The sequence below is a fragment of the Poromitra crassiceps genome (genome assembly GCF_964638095.1).
Source record: "Poromitra crassiceps genome assembly, chromosome: 9".
Lineage (NCBI taxonomy): Eukaryota > Metazoa > Chordata > Actinopteri > Beryciformes > Melamphaidae > Poromitra > Poromitra crassiceps.
Genome location: NC_139630.1, coordinates 51,206,914 through 51,232,224, shown reverse-complemented (window position 1 = coordinate 51,232,224; position 25,311 = coordinate 51,206,914). Strand labels below are relative to the sequence as shown.

Sequence of the window (25,311 nt, the reverse complement as noted above, 5' to 3'; positions counted from 1 at the left end):
TCTGTAGCCCTTTTATCTGTTGTCCACCTGCATAATTAATTATTTCCCCTCCCTCCTGCTTTTGAAATGTAACTTATCAGGCTCCCGGAAAGGATTGATTACATTTTGTTTGGATTTGTTTGAGGAAATTAGCCTGGAATTCCCCAGAGAAGATATGATTATATTGTTTTGTAACATCAGCAGTTCTGATTTTTTTTGCTAGCATTTCAACATGACCACACATTTCACAGTGAGATGAGAAAACCCAATACAAATCTTCAATTTCATAATCCACACGAGATATGTTTGAGTGAATGGACACTTGGGTAGCATATACCACCATAATATTTATTTCTTATGCACTTGAATTAAGTCATCACAGTGTTAGTATTTCATATTAATTATGATGAGGATGATACAGACGTAGAATAACAAAATGTATTGACATATTTTCAAGTTGAACAGCATAATTGAAATATATCTGAGAATCTGAAATCCATACTGTTATGGTTTGTATCTCCTATGTCAATTTTAACAAGTCATAGTCAAACTTGATATAATACAACAGCTTTGAGGAAATCATTATGGCCGAGCAACCTCTTGGTTTCTCAGCATCTGAGATCTTTACATTTCACCTTGGTTATTGACAAGTCTTTGATTTGCAATGCATTAACCCCCCCCCCCCCCCCTCCCCCCGCAGTACAACCTATTGTGCTTATCACAAGTAAGAAAAGACACATTTTATATTTACAAGGATAATGCATTTTCTTAACAGCTTTCATCAGGCTCTGAGTTGATAACTCACCAATCACCAAGGGAACAGTTTGCATTCATTGAAAGTTGTCCAATATTAGAAATAAACAGCATTTTGAATATGGTGCCTTTCATATCAATCATATTCATTTGAGTCTACATGCTACTTTTGCACACACATACATCCGCTTATTTCCAGGTTGGTGCGTTCAGCAGTAGCATCATATGTAAGGGATAGGCAACTCCCAGGTGAGCGTTTAACGGTTTTAAGCGGTTGCCTCCGCCAAGTGCATTAAAATCGTTTTAACGCACACCTAGGAGTTGATTATCCCGCTTATACCATGGTCATTTGCTATTGCCAACAATATAAAATAAAAGCATTCGCAAATTTGTGTGCAAGTTTAGCAATCAAAATATAAGTTTTTCACAAGCCATAACTGTTTACCTAGCAGCACTTGGGAAACCGACTAATTCCTGGAACAAACATTACCATTCCGTCAGCGTCTCATGCAATGGAAACGTGCGCTGTTCCAGTAAATAGGATGAACCTTGGATACGAGCCGGCATGGTGCAGGGAAGCTAGTCCGCTCAGCTCATACAAGCGGAGGTAGTGAGTTGAATAACGTTAGCTGTGCTGTTTGATTAAACAGCTGTACAGGTTGGGTAGCGGATGAATTTAGAACGTGATTAAATTTGAGCCGGACTACATGCGCGTTGAACTGTTTTAACGCACACCTGCCAGCCAATCAGAAACGAGCCTTCATCCAGACCATGGTATAATTATCTTTAACACCTCACATGTGATCTCCACATTCAGGCTGACCTTCCAGTGAAGTTGTGGGTGCCCCAGGCTTAATTTAAGCTATCTGACCATTCCAAAATTTTCACCTGTGTGCAAAGGTTATCTCTGTGTCACAGAGGTGAAAAAAACATGATTCCAACTGAAACGAAGAGAGTTCACAGCCCGCTAGGACTCGGAGTCCCTCGGCTTCGGCTTGGCCAAGTTGGCCCTGACCCTCGCCTGGTCCACGGCGTCTAACATGTTCTTGCCGTCCATGGCCAGGGTGTGTGCTGCACCCAGCATCTGCTTTTTGCACTCCTCCTTCAGAGTGGTGATGGCATTCTGCTGGGCCAGACGCATCTTACTGATCAGCTCCGCCATGTCGTTGTTCAGCAGCTTCTGGGTGCCCTCGATCTGTGGGGAACACAACAAACACAACAGATTTTTTCTCTCTCTTACCAATGTTGGATCTTTGAAAAACAGCTGTTACAATACAAACCATGCATGCAAAGGGTGATGAGGATACAGAGTTCAGTAAGCAAAATGATTGTTTTTGAAGCTGCCAATGCATCCCATAAACAAGTTGTTTTTGCATCTTGATAAGTGAAGTCTTTTGGCTTTGTGGATTTGCAGAAACAGCGATCTAATGTGAAAGCTATGGCTTTTGTTTGTCCTCAGCCCGAAGAGGAAATGAAACATGAAATGGTCATTGACCGTCTGTCTGCATCTTTGTGTTCGTAGTGACGTTCTGTCAGGCAGAGCATGAGGATGCCTGTCTTGTTTCCAACGGTGGAGAAATCAATGAATAAAGGACAGAGATGAGAAAAGCAGAGATTGTACTGTACCTCTGTCCTGATGGATTCATGTAAGGTGGGCAGTATTTCATCCACATTGTGGATCAGATCCCGTAAGGTCAACCCTACAGTCTGCAGACAGAGATAAAGATGGGGATTCATTGACTGTATAGACTATAACTCTAACTATAAACTCTTTTTTTACCTGAAAAAAACGTTGGTTATAAAACTGCAAAATGTCAAAGTGAAAAACTAATTACGTGCTGCGTTTGCGAGATTTGCCTGACTGTACCTTGATATTGCTGATGTATTGGTCAGGATGTAGTGTGGTGATGTCATTCTTGAGTTGGACGACAACCTTGACCAGGTTCATGACGGACTGGTACACTTTGTCATCAGAGCGGTCGAGCTCCGCTGTGGGGGCGGGCTGAGAAAGAGGGAATAATATTGCAATAATTAAATACTGTCGTCACATTCATTGCTTTGCACAAAAGGCCTATCTATTACAATGCATTTTTTTCAGTGGGGTAAAAAGATATAATCCATAATTATTTTTTTTCAATGACCTGTGCTGTGTGACGTGGGGGCTTCTCAGGTGCTGCTGCAGTGTCGAAGGATGGAAGTTATAATAGGGTCCAGAGAGAGAGAGAGAGAGAGCGACAGGAGAGAGAGACAATAGTCAGGCATTCAGAAACTGGATGGATTTTTCAGTTACTACTTTTGTATAAAACTCACCATGCTCAGTTTCAGGTTCCGGGGACTGAAAAAGGGAAAAAACAAAGATAAATATCATCAGGACTAGAACATAGCAAAAACCACAATGTATATAGTAGATCTGTCAAAAATACTTGACAACCTATCTAAACTGAAGTAATGAACTGAAGTCAATGGTTAGCACAAAATACTCAACTGGAAAAAAACAAAAACAAATCATATGTCAAACAAAAACCTATTCGTAGATATAATTTAGAATCCATCTGACTGAAATACCTAGATGTATTATGAGTGTAATCTTTCTCGTGGAAATCATCCCCAAATTCCCAACCAAATTGAACGGGCGTGAACAGGACACCTACCACTGGGCCGGCAGGGTCCTCTGGTCCCATGGGGTCCTGCAAAAGAACAGGCAGGTTCACTTTATAGAATATGGACATGGACCCTCTCCTTAGATCTGCTGCTGTCAGCGGCACATTCAATTCGAGACTAGCGGGGCGTCCAGAGTGAACGACAGTTTTTAAGGTGGCGCTGTTCCGCTTGGCCGCCAGAGTGTGGCGACACAGAGACAGAGAGAGCGGGTTGACAAAACTTAATGATGCTCTTTTTCCCACCAGGAGTCTCTCTTCCTTCTCCAGCCACTTCTCATCCTCCATCATCTGCTCCTTCTGCCTGCGGAGAGTGTCCTGCATGCGCTGCCTATCCATCTGCCACAGGCGCTGGGCGTCTTCCTTGCTGTTTGCTTCCACCCGGGGGAACTCATTCTCCTAGTGGAGCACCAGGGAAACATGAATGGCTGGTTGGGAACATGCATACGCGTACATAGACTGATATCAAGTGAAAAGCAGCAGGAAATTCACTTACACACATATGAATACACACACAGACATGCAATCTAGATCAGTGGTTCCCAAACCTTTTCTGTCAGGCCCCCCTTTTATGATATAGGAGCCTATCATCTTATAGATGTGAATTCATTTTTTTGATTTGAGTTTTGATAGGATAAAGTAGCTTTCTGACATAATATTCTAATAAACATTCTTGAATTTTCACATTAAGTAAAAATAACTGCTGGATCCGACAAAAATATAGCAGGTGCGTCATTTTTCCGTACTGCATGTATTGCCCATCTATTAACATGGGCGAGAGTCTGATCCGGCAGTTCTACCGGATCCACAACGCAGCTGTAACGCATCTGGACAATTCAAATATGGTAATGCATCTTTTCATTCAAATACCTTGAGGTGACATTCAAATACCTTGAGGTGAGAGGTCAAGGGACCCTTTGAAAATGGTTTTTACACCGCCAAAATGTTGCCTAACTTTGGAGCGTTATTTAGCCCCTTTACAAGCTAGCATGACATGACACATAGCCCACTACAGCCTCTGAAAGACAGTAATTGGAGAATTAAGTTACCAATCAGGAGCACAGCGGGAGAAAGGGTTCAAAATCTGGGGTGTTGGCAGGTATGTAGCTATCATTCCTCTGTTCCCCCCCTAGGGGGCGCGGCCCCCCATTTTGGGAAGCACTGCTCGAGATAGAGATGTTGGGGTTTCTTACCCCCATGCTGCGTCGCCGTGGGGACATCTTGGGTGGTGAAAGGGTGTTCCTGGAGTCAACAGGGGACTGATAATCACAGGTCGGGCTCGCCAGGTCGGGTGAGCTGGCACACAATGCCTCGTTCAGCTGCACACACATACACACACACACACACACACACACACACACACACACACACACACACACAGAATTGACATACATTGCCTGCCAACTTGTTTGTAGCAGTGTCTTTAGGGACTACATGGATACACTATTTTACCTGAATGTGCAGACCGATACTGAGCGTGTTCCCAAAGCGGTTCCCTGCTTTCATTCTTGAAGGCTGCAGTAAAGGTGATAAGAGAGCACTCCAGCAGAATGTATAGAAGCGTGTGCATTCATCCTATTTGAATCATGATCTGTATCATGCAACCTATTTTTGCAAAAGTGAGTCTGACGTGACCTGGCTTCATACCTTGGGAGGAGGCTCATTGAAGGTGAACTTGGTGTCAAAGTACTTGGTGGAGCGCGCTCTGTCCCTCCGCCTCTCCATGTCCTGCTCCTTCTCCATATTGTGGACGTCACTGTGATGATTTCAGACAATAATTCATCTAGTGTTACTGGACGACAAAATCACAGTTCACGTGCTCTTACTGCACAACACTAGCTCCTGCACTAAATGGATGGCATGCAGATAACTATGTTATAACTATTTTTTTTTATATATTGTTATAACTTTTTTTTTTTAAGGGGGAGGGGGGCATTTTTGCCTATATTGGATAGGACAGTAGACAGACAGGAAATGTGGGGAGAGAGAGGGGGGAGATGTGACAATGGACCACAGGTCGGATTCAAACCCGGGTCAGCAACGCGAAGGACTACAGTAGGCCTTTGTGGTCCGCGCTCTAGCAGGTGAGCCACCGGGATGATGAACGTTTATCATTTTGTCATCCGAAGAGGCTACTTCAATTTTGTGCTATCAGTCACTTTTTTTAATGGAAGATGTTTTATTTTGGAATATAACTCTTCTTCTGTAGATGAGATTGAGTTTATTCTCTGACGGTGCGATACCTGATCTTGACCACCAGCTCGGTGAAGTTGGGTCTCTCTCTGTGGTCGTAGGACCAGCAGCGGGTCATGAGGGAGTAGAGGGCAGGAGGACACTGGTCTGGCTTGGGCAGCCTGATGCCCTGCTCCAGCTGGTTGATGACATCTCTGTTCTCCAGCCAGAAGAACGGCTGCTGCCCGCGGCTCATGATCTCCCACACACACACGGCTGAGGAGAAACGCACACACGGAATCAAATCAAATAAAGCTTAGCCACATTCATTATTCATCGTGAAATGCTGTGAGGAGACTACAAAGGGAATATTGAAGTGACAACGATGAACTAATATTTGTATGTTGCTACAATAGGAAGGACAATGGATTCGCTTTCAGGAGTGGCCAGACAATTCACAGTGGCAAAGAGGTCTGTGTGGTGACTTGAGCCAACAAAGGTAAAGTCAGCGAGGCAAAGCATTAATTTTGTATTTTTTCCTGTTTCCAAGTAAACATAGATTAGGTCGTCCTCAGATGAGTCGAACTGGATTTTTCTCGATTGGTGCACTTTACAATGCTATGTGAGGACTGAGGGGCGCAACTCCTCACATCTCCATAAAGGTTTTAGACATGAGTGCCCTGTCCTGTCTTGCGCCGCAGCCCTCCAAAATGTCTTTGCACTGTCCAGCTGTGGATGAATGGTTTTAGAGGCTTACCGAACATCCAGACATCACTGGCTGAGGTGAAACGTCTGAAGTTGATGGACTCTGGGGCCATCCATTTGATTGGCAGTCGAGTAACAGACGCTGCGGTGGAAGAGAGACGTTAGCATTTTTCACTAAACACATTCAACACAAAGTATATTGCATATTTTGTAAGTGGTGACTGAATTTTTTTCTTTTTGCTCTACCTTTGTAGTATTCTTCTTCCTCTATGTATCTAGAGAGACCGAAGTCACCCAGCTTCACGCAGTCTGGCGTGGCGACTAGCACGTTCCGAACCGCAATATCTCTGTCACAACACAAGAACAGGAATATGATGGAAAGAAGGGATAAGATATCAAGTTTATGTCGGTAGAACTCTAGAGAATGTAGGGAAAATATGATAAGAATTTTGATAATACACACAAGTAGGCTACCCTTTGTAGGGGAACATTATATACATATTATCATATGGCTCTTGTTAATTTTAGCTGCGATCAGCAGCTCTATAAGTCACTCTGTCGGTTGTCAGTCCACATAAAGTTCTAAATAGTGTATTTATTGAATTTTCCATAAAATAAAGGACATTAGAGAACTTTGACCTTTGACCGCCAAAATCTATTCAGTTCATCCTTGAGCCCAAGTGGACTTTTGAGCCAAATTTGAAGCAATTCTGTCAAGGCGTTCCTGAAATATCGCGTTAACAGGAATCGGACGTACATACTACTGTATGTACGGACGGACGGACAACCCGAAAACATAATGCCTCTGGCCACGGCTATCGCCGGGTGGAGGTATAATAAAAACATGAAATAAAAAGTGTCTTTCACCTGTGTACCATGTTGACCCCTTCCAGGTAGACAAGGGCTTTGCAGATCTGCAGGCTAAACAGCACTAGGGTTATATTGGTCAGCACGTGCTGGTTGTCTGTTAAGTAGTTCCCGAGCTGCAAGAGAGTCAAGAATTTAGTTAGACTGGACTCTTCAACTGGAGGATATCGACAATAACGTACAAGTGTTGTCAGTTACACGTCTATTAAATTGATTTTTGTTTTTCAACCATGCTGAGATGCAAAAACGGTCTCATATTGAGTTTGGATATGTCAGACCTGTGCAAGATTTAGGTTGAGTGGATGACGCTCTGTAGTTCTCATTTTCTTATCTCACTCCTGCTGATAATGCAGAGTGACTTTTGAGCTCGGCTAAAAGAAAACCATGCATGGCGCAGTTGGCGGGCACCAACCTCTCCATGCTCATAGAGCTCCATAACTATCCACACAGGATCCTCCTCTATGATTCCAATCAGTTTGACGATGTGGGGATGGTCGAGGTTCTTCATAATCACTGGAAAATACATACAAATCACACATTACTATTATTATAATTGGTAGTTAGTACCGGTAGTTGTGGTCAAAGTAGTAGAAGTAGTAGTAGTAGTAATATTATTGGCATTATTATTGACATTATCACATGATCATGTTATTATTTTCTACACATTTGTTGACATACCTGCTTCACTCATGAACTTCTCCATAACGTCGGGTGAGCAGTCTTTGCAGGTCTTCACTGCCACGCTGGTCCTGTCTCCATTCTGCTCAGTGAACAAGCAAAGACGACATAGTGATGCTGTGAGCAGAGCAGCCAGGTTCACATGCACACACTACCACATTATGTGCACCATGACTACACAACGTCGTTGTGTTGTGAAAGATACACTTACTCGTTGTTTGTACATTCCGTCGTAGACCTCCCCGAAAAAACCCTCGCCGAGAATTCGACCAAGAATGATGTTGTCCCGGTCGATCCCGTACTTCACGACTAGAGAGGCAAGCATAAAAAAGTGTCATAGTGTCAATTTCTCAAAGTTCAAAAGCCACTTCAATCAGGTTTTGCTTTATTTTTCCAAAAGAATGAAGACAAGCTTCCTACAAACCTGATTTCGGCCTTTCATCAATCTCACAATAAATATCGGACCCTGAAAACAGGAAAAAAAGTTAAAAAATAGTTATTTCTCGGTCAGAATGACACCAGAAATTAATAGGCTTTTTAAATAATTATTGTAGAATAATGATGGAGAGGTGTGGCGGTTAGAATTGTAATTTCCAATTTTAACCTCCATTTCTGATTTGGAAACTGAAATGATATTAGATACGATTAGATTAGATACTTTAATATGCATCGCCAAATGCAGGTTGTGGGAAACAATGAGACTTGTCAGCTCACCCATGCTGTATCTGAAGGAGCCGGTCTCCCTCCTGCTCCAGAGACCAGACAGAAAGAGTGAAAGCACCGACCATAAATAATACAGTTACAGCTCCTTGTAGAGCACTGACAGAATGATACAATGAAACAGCCTCTCCCGTCAATACATCTTCTCCGTCTAACTTTTCATTTCATATTACAACCAAAGGGAATGAGTCCAGCAGGGATTCTGCAGCTACCCCTCACCTGGAAGAGCACACAAGTCTTACATTTGCACAATAGTGTAGCCGACATACACTCACCCTGTAGGGATCTCAGGTAGGGAATTTCGTGCATTGGTATCTAAAAGATAAAGAACACAGTTATACATTTATATGAAACTTTTTCTAGTTTTTTCCGGATCCCCTCCTCCCCAATTGTACTTGGACAATTCCCTCTGCAGTCCCGGTCGTTGCTCCACCACCTCTGCCGATCTGCGCAGAGCCGTAAACTAGCACATGCTTCCTCCGATACATGTGCAATCGGCAGCCAGTTCTTTTCACCTGACAGCGAGGAGTTTCACCGGAAGGACGTAGGGCGTAGGAGGATCCTGCTATTCCCCCCAGTTCCCCTCCCCCCTGAACAGGCACCCCGACCGACCAGCGATGGCACGGAGTGCAGCGATCAGGACACATAACCCTTAATCCGGCTTCTACCGCTGCACTACCCGGACGCCCAAGGGTTATGAGACTTAAATGAAGACTTTAATTGTCCGAAAAAGAAAAAACGACAATTTACTTCAACATATTAGGCTTTTTTGGTGATATCTTTCTACAGTTGGTACTGTAACTTTTTGCTACCCACACTTGCTCCCTCATCATGAGTTTATGGAGCTCATGGAGAGAAGACAGCAGAGGAAGTGCCTCAACGCTGCGGGCCCTGAGCAGCACTCACCTTTATCTGGTTGGAAGATAAAGGAATCATCTGTGTTGTGCTCCAAGCGGCAGTAACCATCTATAAGATCCACCATGTTCTCTGCCATGGAGAACGTGGCCGTGTTGACAGATAGAGACTGACAGAAAGAATAATAAAAAACATTTATCATTTACACAACGGTGTGTGATTTTAGCAGTTCTGTGTGTGAACAGCGTATAGGATATTGTAATGGGCAGGTAGCGGTGTTGTGATACGTACTTGTCTGGCCCCCTCTATCTCCAGGGTTATGAGGGCCTTGCCGTCGCTCTGAGATAAGCACTTGATCTTCTTGATCTGTTTGAAGTCAGCTAGAAACACAGGCTGGGAGGCAGAAAGAAGCAACTACTCAAGTGAGGAATTCAATAGCAGTGAAATTAAGATAGCACCGATTAAATGTGTCACATTGTGTTAGGTTAATAACTGATGTAGCATCCTCTGATGGCTAACGATGCAGTGAGATGTGATCGAGTTCCTTTTCAAAACATGTCTAGCTATGATCATGTGACAGTAAATGTCTGGCCCATAATTACTGTATATTACCCACCACAGAATACATTAATACCACTAAACTTTCACCAGACAACAAGCCAATATACGATGAAAAGTATTCATCGCTGCCAGAGAATACCCACATTCCTGTCATATGCCCATCTCCTCCATGCTCCCCCAAATTGTACTTGGCCAATTTCCCCCACCTGCTGCCCCGGTCGCTGCTCCACCCTTTGCCGATCTGGCGAGAGCCGAGACTAGCACCATGCTTCCTCCGACACAGCGTCTTCTTTTCACCAGTTCCCTTCCACCCCGACCAGGCACCCCGACCGTCCAGAGGAGGCGCTAGTGCAGCGACCTGGACACATACCCAATCCGCCTTCCCACCCGCAGACCCGCCCAACCAAGCCGGAGGTAACACGGGTGCGCGAACCTGCGACCCTCGTGTTGGTAGGCAGGGATTCTACCGCTACACTACCCGGACGCCCATCTCCGCCAGGCTTACCGCTGAATCTTTCTGTGTGCGTTGGCGAATGCCCCTCCCACCGATGACCAGCTCCACCGACAGACTCCAGCCTTGCTGTTGACAAATAACAGTGGTGTAATGTTAGAAATATCCACCCACACCCTACAATATCAGACTGTAAACAACTGTAGATACAATGTTATAATCTGTTACAAACTAGTAATCTTAGGATTTAGTCTTTTTATACGGAAAGCTGCTGGCTACGTGTCATGCTGAGCGTAATCCTGCCACTCACCACCAGTTCACATGGGTAGGCCTCTTCATCGTAGCTGACAAACTCTCTGAGGGTCTCAAAGAACTTGATCATGCACTCCTCCTCCTTCAGAGTGGCGTACTGCTGGAACGTCTGCTGGATCAGCTTCCGTAGTGGTCTGGACTGGAGCGCAACACGGCAATATGAAATAGTTTTTTATCTTATTATCAGCGCTGAGGTTAGAAAATGGTATTTACATAAAACATACAATACTTCTGAGAGGCACATGCAAGCTCAGATGAGGTCATCATTGCTAAATAATGGAATTGGCACTCAAATAAATGTGTGGGTTTCTATTTTCACAAAGTCAATAATACTATTCACTGGTGAAGAAAGTTTACCTTCATGCTGTCAATCAGCTCCTTGGGAAAGAAAAGGTCCAGGCCAACTTCCTTCCTTTGAGAAACAAAATTCAGGAGAAAAGATCAAGAAGGTTGGTATCAATTTCTGAACATCATTGTCTGGTGAAAACCTTGTATCTCCAAAATGTCAGCTTTTTAGGAGATAATAAAAACGTTCTTGCTTTTAGCTTGACCACCATGTATTTTGACATTATCCACTGAGGTTATGAAAGGCTGAAGAGTAACAAGGTTTTCACATGACAACAGCAATGTGACTTCATGGTGAGATTTTGTAGAGAATTTGTAGAGTTTTGTAGAGAACTTACTCTAGCAGCTCAAAGTTAGACTTCTTCTCTAGACCTTTTGCGTTCATGTCTTTATAGAACCTCCTGCAACATAAACATAAAAGAATATGAGCATAAATTCTTCACAACTTTTTCCTCCTATAATAACACAAACACTGCGAACAATAAATATACATACATATCATTATATTCTCCTAATAATGAATCTATATACTATATCAGTTGAGCACCTAATCGCTCTAAGATCCAAACCATTGTTTAGACAATGTAATGACATAAGGCAAATATGTTTTACAATATTTATGGCTGCAGTAGCTCATCATTGTACATAGGGCACATTCACAACTTGTTGAATATAAATCCCAACCAGCTCGTTCTTATCACTGAGCTCTTAGATCAAATGACTCTGGTCTGTTTACGCAATGACCAACAAGAGGGAAAGAATGCTGTGAGGAATGCACCGACTCACCTGATCTCCAAACAGCCCAGCTGCAGCGCCATCCCATCACTCACCTTACTGGCATGGTACTGCATGTAGTCGCTGCGCACCTGTCGCAAAGAGGAAACAGAGAAACAAGAGCAACAGACTGATGAGACAATCACGTGATCAATATTCTGTATTTAAAGTCATAATCTGTGTCATCTATCACAGATTGATATGGGGGGAGGGCGGATGTACACATAAATACAGTTTGTTACCTGTTGGTAAAAATACGTCAGTGTAGTTCTATCTTCTTTGAATTTTTCCACAAAATTGACAGGGACGTACCTGACACGGAGGTCATACCTGTAGTCAAGAGGGAAAGCTGTTATTAACCATTAAGATGACCAACTACCATGCTGTAGATATCTCACATCACATAGATAACACTCAAACACACACACACACACACACACACACACAAACACACACACACACACACACACACACACACACACACACACACACACACACACCACACACACTGAGAAGACATTCAATCATAATCATAAGTCATAATCCATGTGTGACCTCCATTCGGCTTCCACGTGGTTGCTCTCATATCGCTGCTCCACCTCTCCCACAGTCAGGTCTGGATGGAGCCAGTGGATCTCCTCTGACTTCAGGTGCTTCAGCAGCAGGCCGTAGCACGCTGTGTGCTGGATGTTGGGCCCCAACCGACCGCTGTTCAGGATGGAGCGGATGATCGCCTGGAGGGGACAGCGTGAGCAGAAAGAAAGGCCCGATTCAAACATGTCATAAGGAATCCTTTACAATGATTATACTGGGTCTCAGTCAGTCAGTGGTCGCTTCAACTTAAACGCTAACAAACTAGTGGCCTAACAATCGGAGCAGATTTCAGTTTGAGAGGAAGCACTATAGGCATTAATATTTTCAACATTTGCTGTGCCAATCTCAAAATGAACTTTGCTACATTCTCAAAAAGGGCAGAAGAAAACATCTTGAGAGAAAACATCTTGGCGCAGCTACAGGAAAAACAACCTCGACAGCCTTGACAGCTCTTCTTCCATTCGTAAACGCAGCAAAACTCCTACTCCCCATTTTTCACAATGTTCCTGCCCTTTCGACTCCTTGTCCTCGCTCTCACCCTGATTTGCCAGGAGCTGTCACACTTGACCAGCTTCCAGAAGTTCTTGCCCAGGTTGTTGTTGGTGGAGAAGCACACTTTGAGGATCTTGATGGGCCCGTCCCCGGTGAAGTGCGATTCGGGGCTGAACTCGGGCCCGTTTTGGCCTGGACTGGGCACCTTCCAGGACAGGGTGTCCCCGGACATCATCTCGTACATCCTCAAGGTCGGGCCGGCACCATCATATCCACATCAACCTTTCCACAGACAAACAGAAATCGGAATGAATCAGGGAGCAGTTGGCCAGTATTTAGATACAGTACTTGGAACATTTGCTGTGAAAATAATATTTTGTTGTGCTACAGAATGAACAATCCAATCTATTTGATATAACATGGCGTGCTAGTTTTCTGGCCTGAATGCATTTAGTTCGTTAGTATATTTATTTATATTTGTTTAGTTTATTTATATATAGTTTATTTATTTATATATAGTTTATTTATTATTTATTTTATTTATTTATTCAGTGAAGACCTATGGTGACAGCACTACTTCAGGTTTCAAGTGCTCTAACATAATGCTAAGGACACATTGTTCTGTATGTTCTGCTAGATTCTTTCCTTTTTTATATATTCTGCATTATGTATTTATTTATGTATGTATTTTTTATTTATTTATTTTGTATTTATTATTGTGCCATATAACATCACAATAACAAATGATCTGCTAAATTCACAGTATTAAAATCATGCTAAGTGCCACATTCATGCTATGATCCCGTGCATGTGGCCATGACTCACATCAGCCAATTCTGAGATCTGCTGATTACATTCCTTCCCTCTTATGATTTCAAGTGAGGGCCTGTGTGATTCACAAGGCCAAAGCATCTCAGTGTAGAGACTTGTAAGACACTCTCACCTAAATCAACAGGGGGAAACTTTTTCATCTTCTCCCTGAAGATGCTATATTTATGACATAACGTTAGCTGTCAAACACTATGTTGAAGCCAATCGCAGGAGAAAACCACCCGACTACAGGCTGAAAGGGGAAACGAGAGGAAAACAGTCCGACCCATCCAGCCCGAAACCAAAGTGTGAAAGTGAGAGACAGAGAGTGGAGCAGCTCTGGGTAGTTATGCAATCTCAGATGATTTGTGATGATGACTGTTCTGAGCTGAGGCGAACAAGTCCTCAAACTGAAGGAGGGAGGCAGCTCTCGTGTTTGTTCTGGCCTTCTCCAGGCATTAATACCTCATGAGCAACAAGCCCTGGAAACAGGCCATTCTGCACCAACAGACCAGGCTTCTTCAACCAAAGACTGTAAAGGTTTCAACACACATAACCGTCACTGCACATCATAAAAAGCTTAAGTACACAGCAGCCACACAGCTACGCGCCTGCAAAACGCTCACCTCAAAAGTGCAGGCTATGTGAAAAACTGGGAAGTCACACATCTTCTTGAATAAACTATCATCTGGATACACCTGACCATAAAAAACACACACGCAGCAAGTCACCGATGCGTCAAATGAGCCAATCAGAGAGGGAACGATGCCACGCTGTCAACGCTGACTCAGCACACACACACACACACACACACACACACACACACACACACACACACACACACACACACACACACACACACACACACACAGTGAAAGTAAATACTAAAATACAGTAAAATAACTAAAAAAAAAAGACCTTGTCGGCACATCTGGCTATGAGGTGGAGAGACCCACCGGTTACCCACCTCACCATCCCGTCCGTTAGAAACGTGCTACTCGGCTGTCATAACGCGTCTTCCTCATAAAGGAAAGCCCATGCTGTTAAAAGTCTGCTGTGTTACAGAGCTGCACTGTGCTGCTGCTTTCTCTCTGGGCTTCCGTCGCTGTTCCACAGGGTGCTGTTTTGTTAGCCTGAGGCCATGAATTCCTGTGTGTGTGTGTGTGTGTGTGTGTGTGTGTGTGTGTGTGTGTGTGTGTGTGCCGTGTGTGTGTGTGTGTGTGTGTGGGGGGGGGGGGGGGGGGGGGGAATGGAGAGACAGCACGGAAGGAAGAGAGGGAGAGAGCACCTTGCCCCACCACCACCTGGGTGTGGGAGGCCTGACAGAGGTTGTAGGCTAGTGGGGACAGCATGATGTTTAAGAATAATGCTAAAGCTACCCCTAGGTTATGAGTAATGCTAAAGTGCTAAAGCTATCCATAGGTTGTTATGAGTAATGCTAAAGTGCTAAAGCTACCCATAGGCTGTTATGAGTAATGCTAAAGTGCTAAAGCTATCCATAGGTTATGTCATGCCTATATAGGAGATATGAACACATGCCTCAGTTCATGTGACAAGCAGAAGAATCACAGTAGGTCTCCAGTAGGCCTACTATAGGAGTGAACCTAGTCACATATTGATTGAATATAATATATGTCACAGTATGATCAAGATTACGACAAAGGTTGATAAAATATCTAAAGAAAAAACATAAACATGCCTGTGCTCAAATATTTTGCATATATCACATGTAATGAGGAAACAAGAAAATGACTTCAAAATGTCAGGGATGACAAAGATAAGAGTTTCAATGAAAGGCTTATTGCGATAGTGTGGTAGTGGTGGGTTGTGAACTTAAGAACTAGTCAAAGCAACAAGATTTTGTTTTTTAATTAATAGCCCAGTCTATTGACTGACTGATATAACACCAATTTATAAAACTAGGAATTGACATGTGTTCTGTCGTTCTTTTGAACGAGCGACATCTCCGTGACCTCTAGTCTGGTTCACATAACAAGTGTGTGAGACTTGATCTTTGTATAGTTTTAACTTTGTATAGTCTTCAACAGGTAAACACTAAAACCCAGAACAATGAGGCACAGATAGGCAAGCACTGGGTCTCTCGCCTAACAGGAACAAGCTAGTGTGTGTGGCCTCTTTCTGAGAGCGCTGTGAGTATTGGGGTTGTATTTCAAGCGGTTATTTAATTTCACTGTACACTCAAACCCAAAACTTGAAACTCAACTAAAAACTGGGTAAGGCTGGGGCATGTCAAGAATTGCTCATGATTTCGTCAAAACAATATTCTACCCAGCACTTTCTGAGCTTGTCAAGCAGACCGAGCACTCAGAGTATATTACAACAATAAGCGAGTGTCAGCCAGGCACTAAACCATATCATGCACAAAGGCGTGAATTTAGATTTCTGACAGCCATGAGCTCCTTTCTTCGGGTTGTTTTGAACCACATTCGAGTCTTTTAAAGTGAACAAATTAAAGTGATGCTTCCCAGGCGGGCAGGCGCACACTGTTGACGCCTCTCACACACTCATGCTGGCACTTGAGTTGTTATGGTAACATGTGTTCCCGAGGGAGATCTTATCACACTGTCTGAGAGACATAGGTGGAGCAAGGAAACTCGTTCAACACACACACACACACACACACACACACACACACACACACACACACACACACACACACACACACACACACACACATAAACTAGAGGCCATGTGTAAGTAGGACGATGCTTTGGAATATCAAACCCTTATCCATCAAAGCATCCATTTTAGATTTGGAGTAAATCCGACATACTGGTGGTGATGGCCATTTCCCCATCTGTGAACATCTGTGTTTAGCTGAAAGGTTTAGGCTAATCTAACAGCGAGATGTCTGGGTTGAAAAGTGAATGACAGCAACTGATTCTGGGTGACAGAGACAGATGAGAAGGAATTGCACGGCAAATGTTTGGAGGAGCGACCAACTGTGTCAGGGCCTCTGAAGCCCCTTCATACCTGAGAGGAACAGTGGACTGTTTACATGTATTTCACAGCAAGGCCACATAGAGATTATTCCCATAAAGAGCAGGGATGCAAACTCATCTCAGAAAGAAATCATAAACTTAAGTGCCCTATTTTGGGATCAAACAGGTGACTAGTCTACTCTGCATCCCTGAAGAAGCATAGGTAAATCAAAATATGGTAAGAGTGTATCAAAAATGATAACCTCATGACTACTGTAAAATGTCTTATATTCTGAATATGGTGAAAAATATGAGCCTAATAAATTAACCCTGATGAGCCCAATGTCAACAAAAGGTACAGGCAGCAACAGCTGCTTAGCGGCTGTGTTGCCTATCATGACATGGTCTGATTTGATTTCTTTGTTGCATAGCAGCTTTGTATTATTTGGTATGTCACATATTTTCAATAATGACCAAATACTTTAATGTGCATAAACCAAATAAATAAACAAACAAATAAATAACTGAATCAATAAATAAATGTGGGTGTTCACATACTTGCTGCTACAGCCTTTATACGAGGGATCAGCCGAGCAGCATTTTGGTAAACAAACCGCGTCACTGGGTGGCAACGGCAATGGATCCCTATGGAGCCTGAGTTTGAGCGTCGGACTCTAGCCGGTCGACCGTGTTTACAATTTAAAAACTGCGACAGTTCACACAACTTTAACATGACATGCATATATTGTACATCAAACTCTTGAGCTAATTCTGCTCTCACTCAGAATGTCAAAATATAAGCGATGTGATGTATACTTTTTGAGATATTAACGTTTGATTGGCACAACTCATACTAGTTAACTGCCGCGGGGTTGCGCATTTTTGGGGGGCAGTGACGTCACGCTGATTCGTCCTATTGCGTTTCTTACTGTAGGTTATGGAGGCATGACATGAAATTATTAGGTGAGGTTATCTCTCTGCTAAGTTTGGGTTTGAGTGTAGAGTGAAATAAAATAACCACTTGATATACAACCCCAACACTCTTTCCCTCAGTGGTGCAGGCAGTGTATATGCGAGAATCTGTCATGGCATGCAGTCCAACCTGAACCAATATCCATTTCATCCAGTAGTCATCAGATAGTTGACATGTTCAGTTGCTGTTGTTAGAAGTTACATTATAGGAAAACTGCAGCGAATGTAAAGGGAGAAAAAGCTACCACTTTACCCAATGTTACCATCCCTCCCCCCGCCCCCCCACTGTGGTGTTGTGGTTAAATCTGACTCATAACTGGTCTATCAGCTTCCCTTTGGGCATTCTTTCCCATCACTAACTTGAACAGTGTGTCAGAGTCCTACTTCTCTTCAATGTCATAGACTATAAAATGATATATTTACATTCTATACTGTAATAGAGTATAATAGCATTGTAGTGATTCAGTCATAGTAGGCCTACAGCCTCTTGTGTTATTTCAGATGCATGTTTTGCAGAGGTTCTACCCCAGCTCCTGACCCCAGGCACAGGAATGTGGCTGGCTGCTTCTGCACCTGCACAGACTTGCTTTGGTAATGAGAAAACGTTTCACTCTGGGAGCAAAATGGCAGGTAGGCTACTTCACACTGGGCTATTTAGCATGAATCCATAATATAATATACAAAATATACCAGCACGACATGAACATTGTGCACATTTAAAATGACCTGAACGAATAAAACAGGAACCATGTTAGTCAAACAGAAACGAAAGTAACCATCGAAAAGTTGCTACACTGTAGCCAAGTGTATCAAGTTTAAATATAGGCCTGTCTGTGTCCCATTATTAATCCCTATAAACAAAGGCCTAGCAGCTGAGGTGAGTAGCCTATTCCTGAGCACACCTCACCAGCACAAGTTGGGAAAACGTCATATTGACATACCGTTAAATGAATGTGACACTAAACTGACACCTTACCTTGATTCTCGCCTATTTTCTTCCCAGAATAAAAGTTTGAGGAAAACGTGTCGCTAGTCCCTGCGGAGAGTTGAGCCTGACAGTTGCTCTCACACTGCTGGAGGAAAAGTCGGCAGGTATTGACAAAGCCACTCCCTCACCTCTGCAAGCCTTGGAAGATTGTGAAAGGTACGTGGGCCCACTTCCTTGTTTCATGAACCGCTATTGCTAAATATGGCGGGGATACCGGACACGGGTTTGTTTGTTTCTGTTTGGTTTGGTTTGGTTTTGTTTTTCAATCAAAGTTGGGGACTGTGCTGTTTTACACGTGCTCAGAAAACTGTTGGACTTGTGGAATTCCTCATCTTCAAATGCAGAAATAACAGTTTCAATCTGGGCAAATGTCAAGTCCAGGCTGATTAACTATTAATAAACATGTAACGCGTTAGTTCCATAGTTTGATATGATAAAATGAAGGTAGTAGCAGGCTATAATAACGTTATTGTATCAATAATGTTTCACTGAGTAAGCTGAAAAACGGTTGGCGTTATAATGTAATTACAAAGGCTGGACAGCAGAGGGCGCTGCAAGCCTGATTTAGAAGCTAAAGTAGAAGCAGGCTTATTAATTAATTAATTCAGTATCAAAGAAGTTAAATAAATATATAAATACTAATTACACACACACACACACACACACACACACACACACACACACACACACACACACACACACACACACACACACACACAGTATTTATATATTTATTTAACTTCTTTGAACATGTTTCTCTAATCTAAACATGACCTGCTCCCCCCTAGTCTGGAACACAGTGGTCTCCAAAGAATCCAGAATGCACTCAACTGATGATATCACTTATGTGATGTCACCACTGATGTCACCCGAGCACTCAATGCATGATGATGACATCAGTGAGTGATGTAATCCGTGATAATGTCAGCAAATGATGTCATCATTGCACGATTGACATTGCATCATTAGCTAATTAGGGCAATCATTAGGTAATTGGCGCCATAGGCAATTAGGACAATTAATTGGCCCCAATTACCTAATTTAAAAAATCCAGCATTAGATAGGTCACCTGCAGGGGTGCTCTTTACACTTCCTAAAAGATTCAACCCGATTGCACGTGAAATGGCATAGCTGTGGCCAAACACAATTCTGCTCACTCACACACACTTTGCATTCTTATTATATAGGATCGGATACTGAATTACATGTGAAATGTATATTTCTGTTGATGTTGTTTCAGTCGGCTACAGGAATGGCCCGTGACAATCTCTAACCAGTCACTTGTCCCTTTTCCTCCTTGTGGCATCCAATAGGCTGACTTGTTTTTTTATTTTGTATTAGTGGGTATGGAATAGCTGTGTGGACCGCGACAGCTGTGAGGGAGTTCAAGTCTGGGGCACAGCGGGCAAGACCAGACCACACCCACCAACCCGAGCAGTGTCAAGGCCAAGAATCCACAACAGGTGCCTGTGAAACTCTTGATTTGCATGTAATCAGACAGTAGCAAGCGATGGAATTTCCCAATAATTACAATGGTCTCACTGTTCACTGGGCTGCATGTGTGTAAGAAAAAGTCCCATTTATGCGGACTTTTTGGGCCCCCCCTCCTTCCTCAAATCCCCTCTGAATCACCCCCCCCCCCCCCCTCCTCCTCTTGTTGTTAGAAAAGTGAGGATGCCTGGGGCCGTGCCAATATTGGGGAATTCGGCCTCAGAGGTCACAGAGGTGGCCTTCTGGCATTCTCACGCAGCACATATCTCTGGCTCTGCTCTCCAGGGACGCTCACTAGCTGCCTGAGGTGTTGAGGGAAAAGGATCAGATACACTCTGGCAGCGTGCTGCAAAGGAGCTAATAATATGATTCGCTGCTGTCCTTTACATTCTGTGTCACCGTCGATGTATAATGTGACAATAGCATGAAAAACACGTATGTAATGTCACAGCAATGCAAGGCCCCAGTGTCTGGATGTGTATCTACAGGCACTTACCAATTTACCAAGTAGTTCTTGAGTGTGTGCGCGTGTGTGCATGCCTGCATGTGTGTGTGTGTGTGTGTGTGTGTGTGTGTGTGTGTGTGTGTGTGTGTGTGTGTGCACGTGCGTGCATGCATGCATGCATGCGTGTGTGGATAGTGGATACACACGATCAATATTTGTCCCTACACTGTCACTATGTGCAGGTGCCATGGTCTTGTCTTTTGGCAGCAGTTTTTGCCTTTTGATATCAGTGTGCCTTTGATGTTGACGTCCTTTGATAGCAATTCTGTCTCTGTCCACTAGAGGATTTCTAACACGAATGACGTGATGACATGCTTCAAAAACGCTTCATTACATATTTCTTTGATGAAATGTAAAACACCTTTTTTTATGATTATTGCACCCACCTGACTCTTTTGCCTTGAACATTTGATGATGGTTTACTTCAAGAGCAAATATTTGCCAATGAACTTGCCAAAGACATCATTTTTGACCTGCTGCCACTATTTTTAATAGCCGTTCTTTTATGGGCAACGTGTGTTAGTGTTAAAGTGTTATACAAACACACTGGATGACTCCCACCCCTGTCCCCACCCTTAGTGGGGTGCAAATGGTCAACATGGAATGCCTTGATCTCGCATACAGGTCTGCTACTCCCTCCTCTTTATACAACTCTTCGGCCCTCCTGTCTCAATAATAATGTCTACAATTTATCTTCCCCTTCTCTTGTGGTCGTTAAGGCCGCATTCTCCCAGCGATGACCTCTTTCTTCTGGGGTCGCGCCACTGATGACATCACTTTTCTGACTAATGGCTGACTACGTGTGGTTCATCTTTCTGTATTTGTTCACCTTTGACTCGTGGAATGGACACCTGCAAGGCAAAGAGATACGAGGCGGGAGCGCTGGAGCAGAAACGGGGGATTTGTTTGGTTTGGACAGCAGCTGTGTGTAGGGAGCATATAGACGGTCAAGTAGTTAGTGTGTGTGACCTCGCCCATTGGTTTGTGGACTCATGTCCTGAAGCCTCTAGTTGGACGTTCTTGGCCGATGCCATCTTGGGGTTTTGCGCAGCTCACGCGAGACCGGGGGTTTCCCACAGAGCCGCTGCGCCGGCTGCTATTGGTCTGTGTGATCAGCGAGCTGCACGATCACTGGACAGGCGACCTGTCAATCACGCCCAAAACATTGTGTTGTCTTGTCTATTTTAGCTACTCTAAACGCGTGAGTTATAGATGGTTTTCACTGAATTGTCAGGCCTGTCCTATAACAGGACAGGACTGACAGGAGTGTTATTAGCAAACACTGCAACAGGAAGTGACAGCTGGCGTTCAATTTAGAATGTTTATGTTGTCGAGTTAAAACCATCTTTATACAAATTCACCTCCCGTACAGTTGTCATGAAAGGTGAAATTAGCTATAAAGACAGAACCATGCTGTAAACATGTTTATTTATGCTGTAAAGACGGGCATTTTAACATGGGGGTAAATGGGGATTAACCGCCCGTTCCTTTATCGTGAAATAACTGGGATGTGGAGGCTAAATGACGTCACATCGGTTTTGTTAGCGTTCCATTTGCAGAAAACTGGCAGCTGGGAAGTTCACTGTTGAATTGCGTGACATCCGTTTAAACGAGTCAGCTCTTGGTCAGATCCAGTCACTAGCCACTAGCCAGGCTAGCCATTGTTAGCAATAACAAGGCATTTCGCGGCATTTTGGGCATACACACACTGCAGCAACATGTCCACACAGATAGAAGTTAGGCAGTGCTGTGTGTGCAGCTGATTTAATGAGACACAAACAAGACAGAAGTGCTAATAAACAACAGCATTTACTACAATTATTACTACTGTTGTTGCGCGGAGCAGCCATCTTGGATTTTTGAGGTCGGGGCTGCTGAGGCTCCTACGAGTTTGGAATGGGAAATACCAGCTCTGGTGACGTTACCGTCCCAGCTCGTGACCTTTGAACCGTCATATTCCCATTTCCCAGTTATAAAGGAATGTCCCATAACTCTTGCAGCCAGCCTCAAATGGCCATTCGAGGGAATGTGTGTGCGTGCGCGTGTGTGTGTGTGTGCGTGAGCGTGTGCGTGTGTGTGTGTCCACGCGCGCGCGCGTGTGTGTCTGCGTGTGTGTGCACGTGTGCGTGCGTGTGTGTGTGTGTCCGCGCGTGTGTGTGTGTGTGTGTGTGCGCGTGCGTGTGTGTGTGTTGCACTCCTGTGGAAGGTGGTCATTTAAGCCCATCCAAACACAGCGGGAGGCGGTGGTGTTCACCAAGGTGTGAAGTGGCCTGGTTGGGGGGTGGGGGGTGCTGGGGGGTAGCAGAGGAGTGGATTATAGACCTGGTTGGGGGGTGGGGGGTGCTGGGGGGTAGCAGAGGAGTGGATTATAGACCTGGTTGGGGGGTGGGGGGTGCTGGGGGGTAGCAGAGGAGTGGATTATAGACCTTGCCTGCATCACAATAGAGGTGAGGAGCAGCAGGGGCTCCACATTACTGCTTAGCAAACAAACCAGACTGCAGCAGAATATTCACATGCATATCCTTAAAGGGGCCGTTTGAATAGGTCCTATTGTTTGAGATGATATATAGTTAGGTCCCCACAGAGGAAAGAGTAGAGGTCACACAAGTGCTTAAATGAGTCCCGTAGTTAGCAAAAAACAGCTGGTCATTAAAGACAGGTTAGACTAGTCCTTAACACTGCTTAGATAAGGTTGATAACGTAACAAAAGGCTCTTTGTATTTTCACACTGACACTCAAATGTTTAATAATACCATTATTTTGCTTTGATTGTATCATGAACTGAATGTAGGCTGATTCTATTGTTGAATAAGAGAAAAGTCAAAACAAGTGACTTAGGATTTCGACTAAAAAAATAAATCAAAGAGAAACACAGAAAGCTAAAACAATCAGTTGAGTAAAGTGATACAAACCAACCAGGCAACAAAATTATGAGATACCTCAGACACGATCATTTTCAGTAACGCTCAAAACCTACATCAGATCCCAGCTGTTTTAGCCATTCTTTTTTTCCTGCATTATCTGATGGTCAAAGGGTGGCAGATCAAACACAGTCAGACAGTTTGTCACTTGCTGGATGTTAACACACACTACAGAAACACAATTACTTATGTGGAAAATAGCTGTGAAGAGTCCTTTCAAAATAAACCATTGTGTGTGTGTGTGTGTGTGCGTGTGTGTGTGTGTGTGTGTGTGTGTGTGTGTGTGTGTGTGTGTGTGTGTGTGTGTGTGTGTGTGTGTGTGTGTGTGTGTGTGCGTGCGTGCGTGCATGTGTGTGTGTGTGTGTGTGTGTGTGTGTGCGCGTGCGTGCGTGCGCGCGTGTGCATGTGTGTGTGTGTGTGTGTGTGTGTGTGAGAGAGAGAGAGAGAGAGAGAGAGAGAGAGAGAAAGGGGCTAATGATTATCAGTTTATCATTGAGTTCATAGCTTTATTTTTTTTATTTTTTTTTTATTTATTTTTTTTTGCCTCAAGGGGAGTGTCACCCTTTTTTGATTCACATGTTCCTCTGCCCCGGGACACTTCAGTCTTGTGCTCCGCTCTTCCTAAAGCTAGAGACCGGAGAATTAAGCCTTGCATTTGTGACACCACTGGGAACAAATATTTGGCACTGTTCCATAATGAATGGGGGCAGGGCTGACTTTGTTGACTCATAAGATTTTTGTGAGAGTTGTTACACCTCCGACCTTTAAATTGCCAGAGAGAATATTAACTTGTGTTTAGTGTGACAACACATCTCAACACCCCATTCAGTATCTGTGGAGCCCTTTTCTCTCTGATTTCTACCCCAGAAAAGAGTGCAAGGTTAACAAACCAGGGACCATGTTGGAAATAAGTGAAAGTGTTCACACTTTTACATGTCATCCCTTGGATTTTGTTGTCTTCTATATTAATAAAATCAATCAATCAATCAATCAATCAATCAATTGATCGGTCAATCAATCATCAAACACTGAAGTGTTCTGGGGCACAGGAATAACTGTTTTCCCTTATGCACAGCGTAAACCACTTGAATATCGCTTTAAGTACTTCTTAATTGTCGTGTCATCTCATATTCTCCTTCCGTTCCTGCACACACACACACACACACACACACACACACACACACACATACACACACACACACACACACACACACACACACACACACGTGCACACACACACACACACACACACACACACACACTGGCCTGTGAACATAATATTTTCAGAGATTATCAGATGACATATCTACCTGTCATCCCCCTGCTCCTCTGGCCCCGTCTAAACCAGGCATTCATGGGGTTTAATTCCCGGAGTGTCGGGACACGTCCAGAGGGCGGTGGTGATGGGGCACGGCGGGCATGCTTGGCTGGACTTTACGGGCGTCAGCTGCTGGAGGCATCAGCTGGCGTAATAACACCACAGAGGTCAATCCTGACAGACACATGATGAAGATGGGGGCGGGGGCCCAGTGGTGGGGTTAAAGTTATTAGGCGGTGTGTCTGTGCGTGTGTGTGTGTGTGTGTGTGTGTGCGTGTGTGTGTGTGTGTGTGTGCGTGTGTGTGTGTGTGTGTGTGTGTGTGTGTGTGCGCACACAGCCCCTATAAATTAGAAATAAACTTTGTGAGACATTCATTTAAGTCACCTCTTGTGTATTAGTGAAGCCCCGTGAAACTAATGGGGAATATAGGAGAATATTTTTCGAGTAG

At 43.8% G+C, this 25,311-nt stretch overlaps 2 protein-coding genes across 2 annotated transcripts in view; one reads left to right on the top strand and one right to left on the bottom strand.

Moving 5' to 3' along the window:
* Positions 1 to 319: 319 nt before the first annotated feature.
* Positions 320 to 18,747, bottom strand: ptk2bb (protein tyrosine kinase 2 beta, b). Its single transcript, XM_083643379.1, has 31 exons — positions 18,616 to 18,747; positions 12,962 to 13,197; positions 12,385 to 12,563; positions 12,072 to 12,159; positions 11,842 to 11,921; positions 11,394 to 11,456; positions 11,068 to 11,122; positions 10,709 to 10,849; positions 10,453 to 10,527; positions 9,678 to 9,779; positions 9,438 to 9,555; positions 8,807 to 8,846; positions 8,526 to 8,557; positions 8,236 to 8,277; positions 8,023 to 8,120; positions 7,812 to 7,893; positions 7,546 to 7,646; positions 7,134 to 7,249; positions 6,513 to 6,613; positions 6,319 to 6,408; positions 5,633 to 5,837; positions 5,037 to 5,145; positions 4,842 to 4,904; positions 4,583 to 4,708; positions 3,636 to 3,788; positions 3,384 to 3,419; positions 3,043 to 3,067; positions 2,874 to 2,908; positions 2,600 to 2,734; positions 2,359 to 2,439; positions 320 to 1,927 (listed from the first exon to the last, which is right to left on the bottom strand). The coding sequence occupies exons 2-31, from the start codon at positions 13,157 to 13,159 to the stop codon at positions 1,700 to 1,702; spliced, it is 2,997 nt and encodes a 998-aa protein (XP_083499505.1). The 5' UTR covers positions 13,160 to 13,197; positions 18,616 to 18,747; the 3' UTR covers positions 320 to 1,699.
* Positions 18,748 to 19,994: 1,247 nt separating this feature from the next.
* The window catches only part of LOC310782084 (bcl-2-modifying factor-like), a gene marked incomplete at its 3' end in the record, with an annotated part of 47,805 nt that continues 42,488 nt past the window's right edge, over positions 19,995 to 25,311 (top strand). Inside the window, exon 1 of the mRNA XM_083642755.1 lies at positions 19,995 to 20,090. The remainder of the gene's footprint in view (positions 20,091 to 25,311) is intronic.

Excerpts from the sequence above, each read along its gene's own strand:
- ptk2bb (XM_083643379.1), bottom strand. The coding sequence starts at position 13,159 with ATGTACGAGATGATGTCCGGGGACACCCTGTCCTGGAAGGTGCCCAGT. Across the intron at positions 9,556-9,677 it reads AGATAGAGGGGGCCAGACAA|TCTCTATCTGTCAACACGGC; the intron begins GTACGTATCACA and ends TCTTTCTGTCAG. Across the intron at positions 5,146-5,632 it reads GAGCTGGTGGTCAAGATCAG|TGACGTCCACAATATGGAGA; the intron begins GTATCGCACCGT and ends AAATCATCACAG.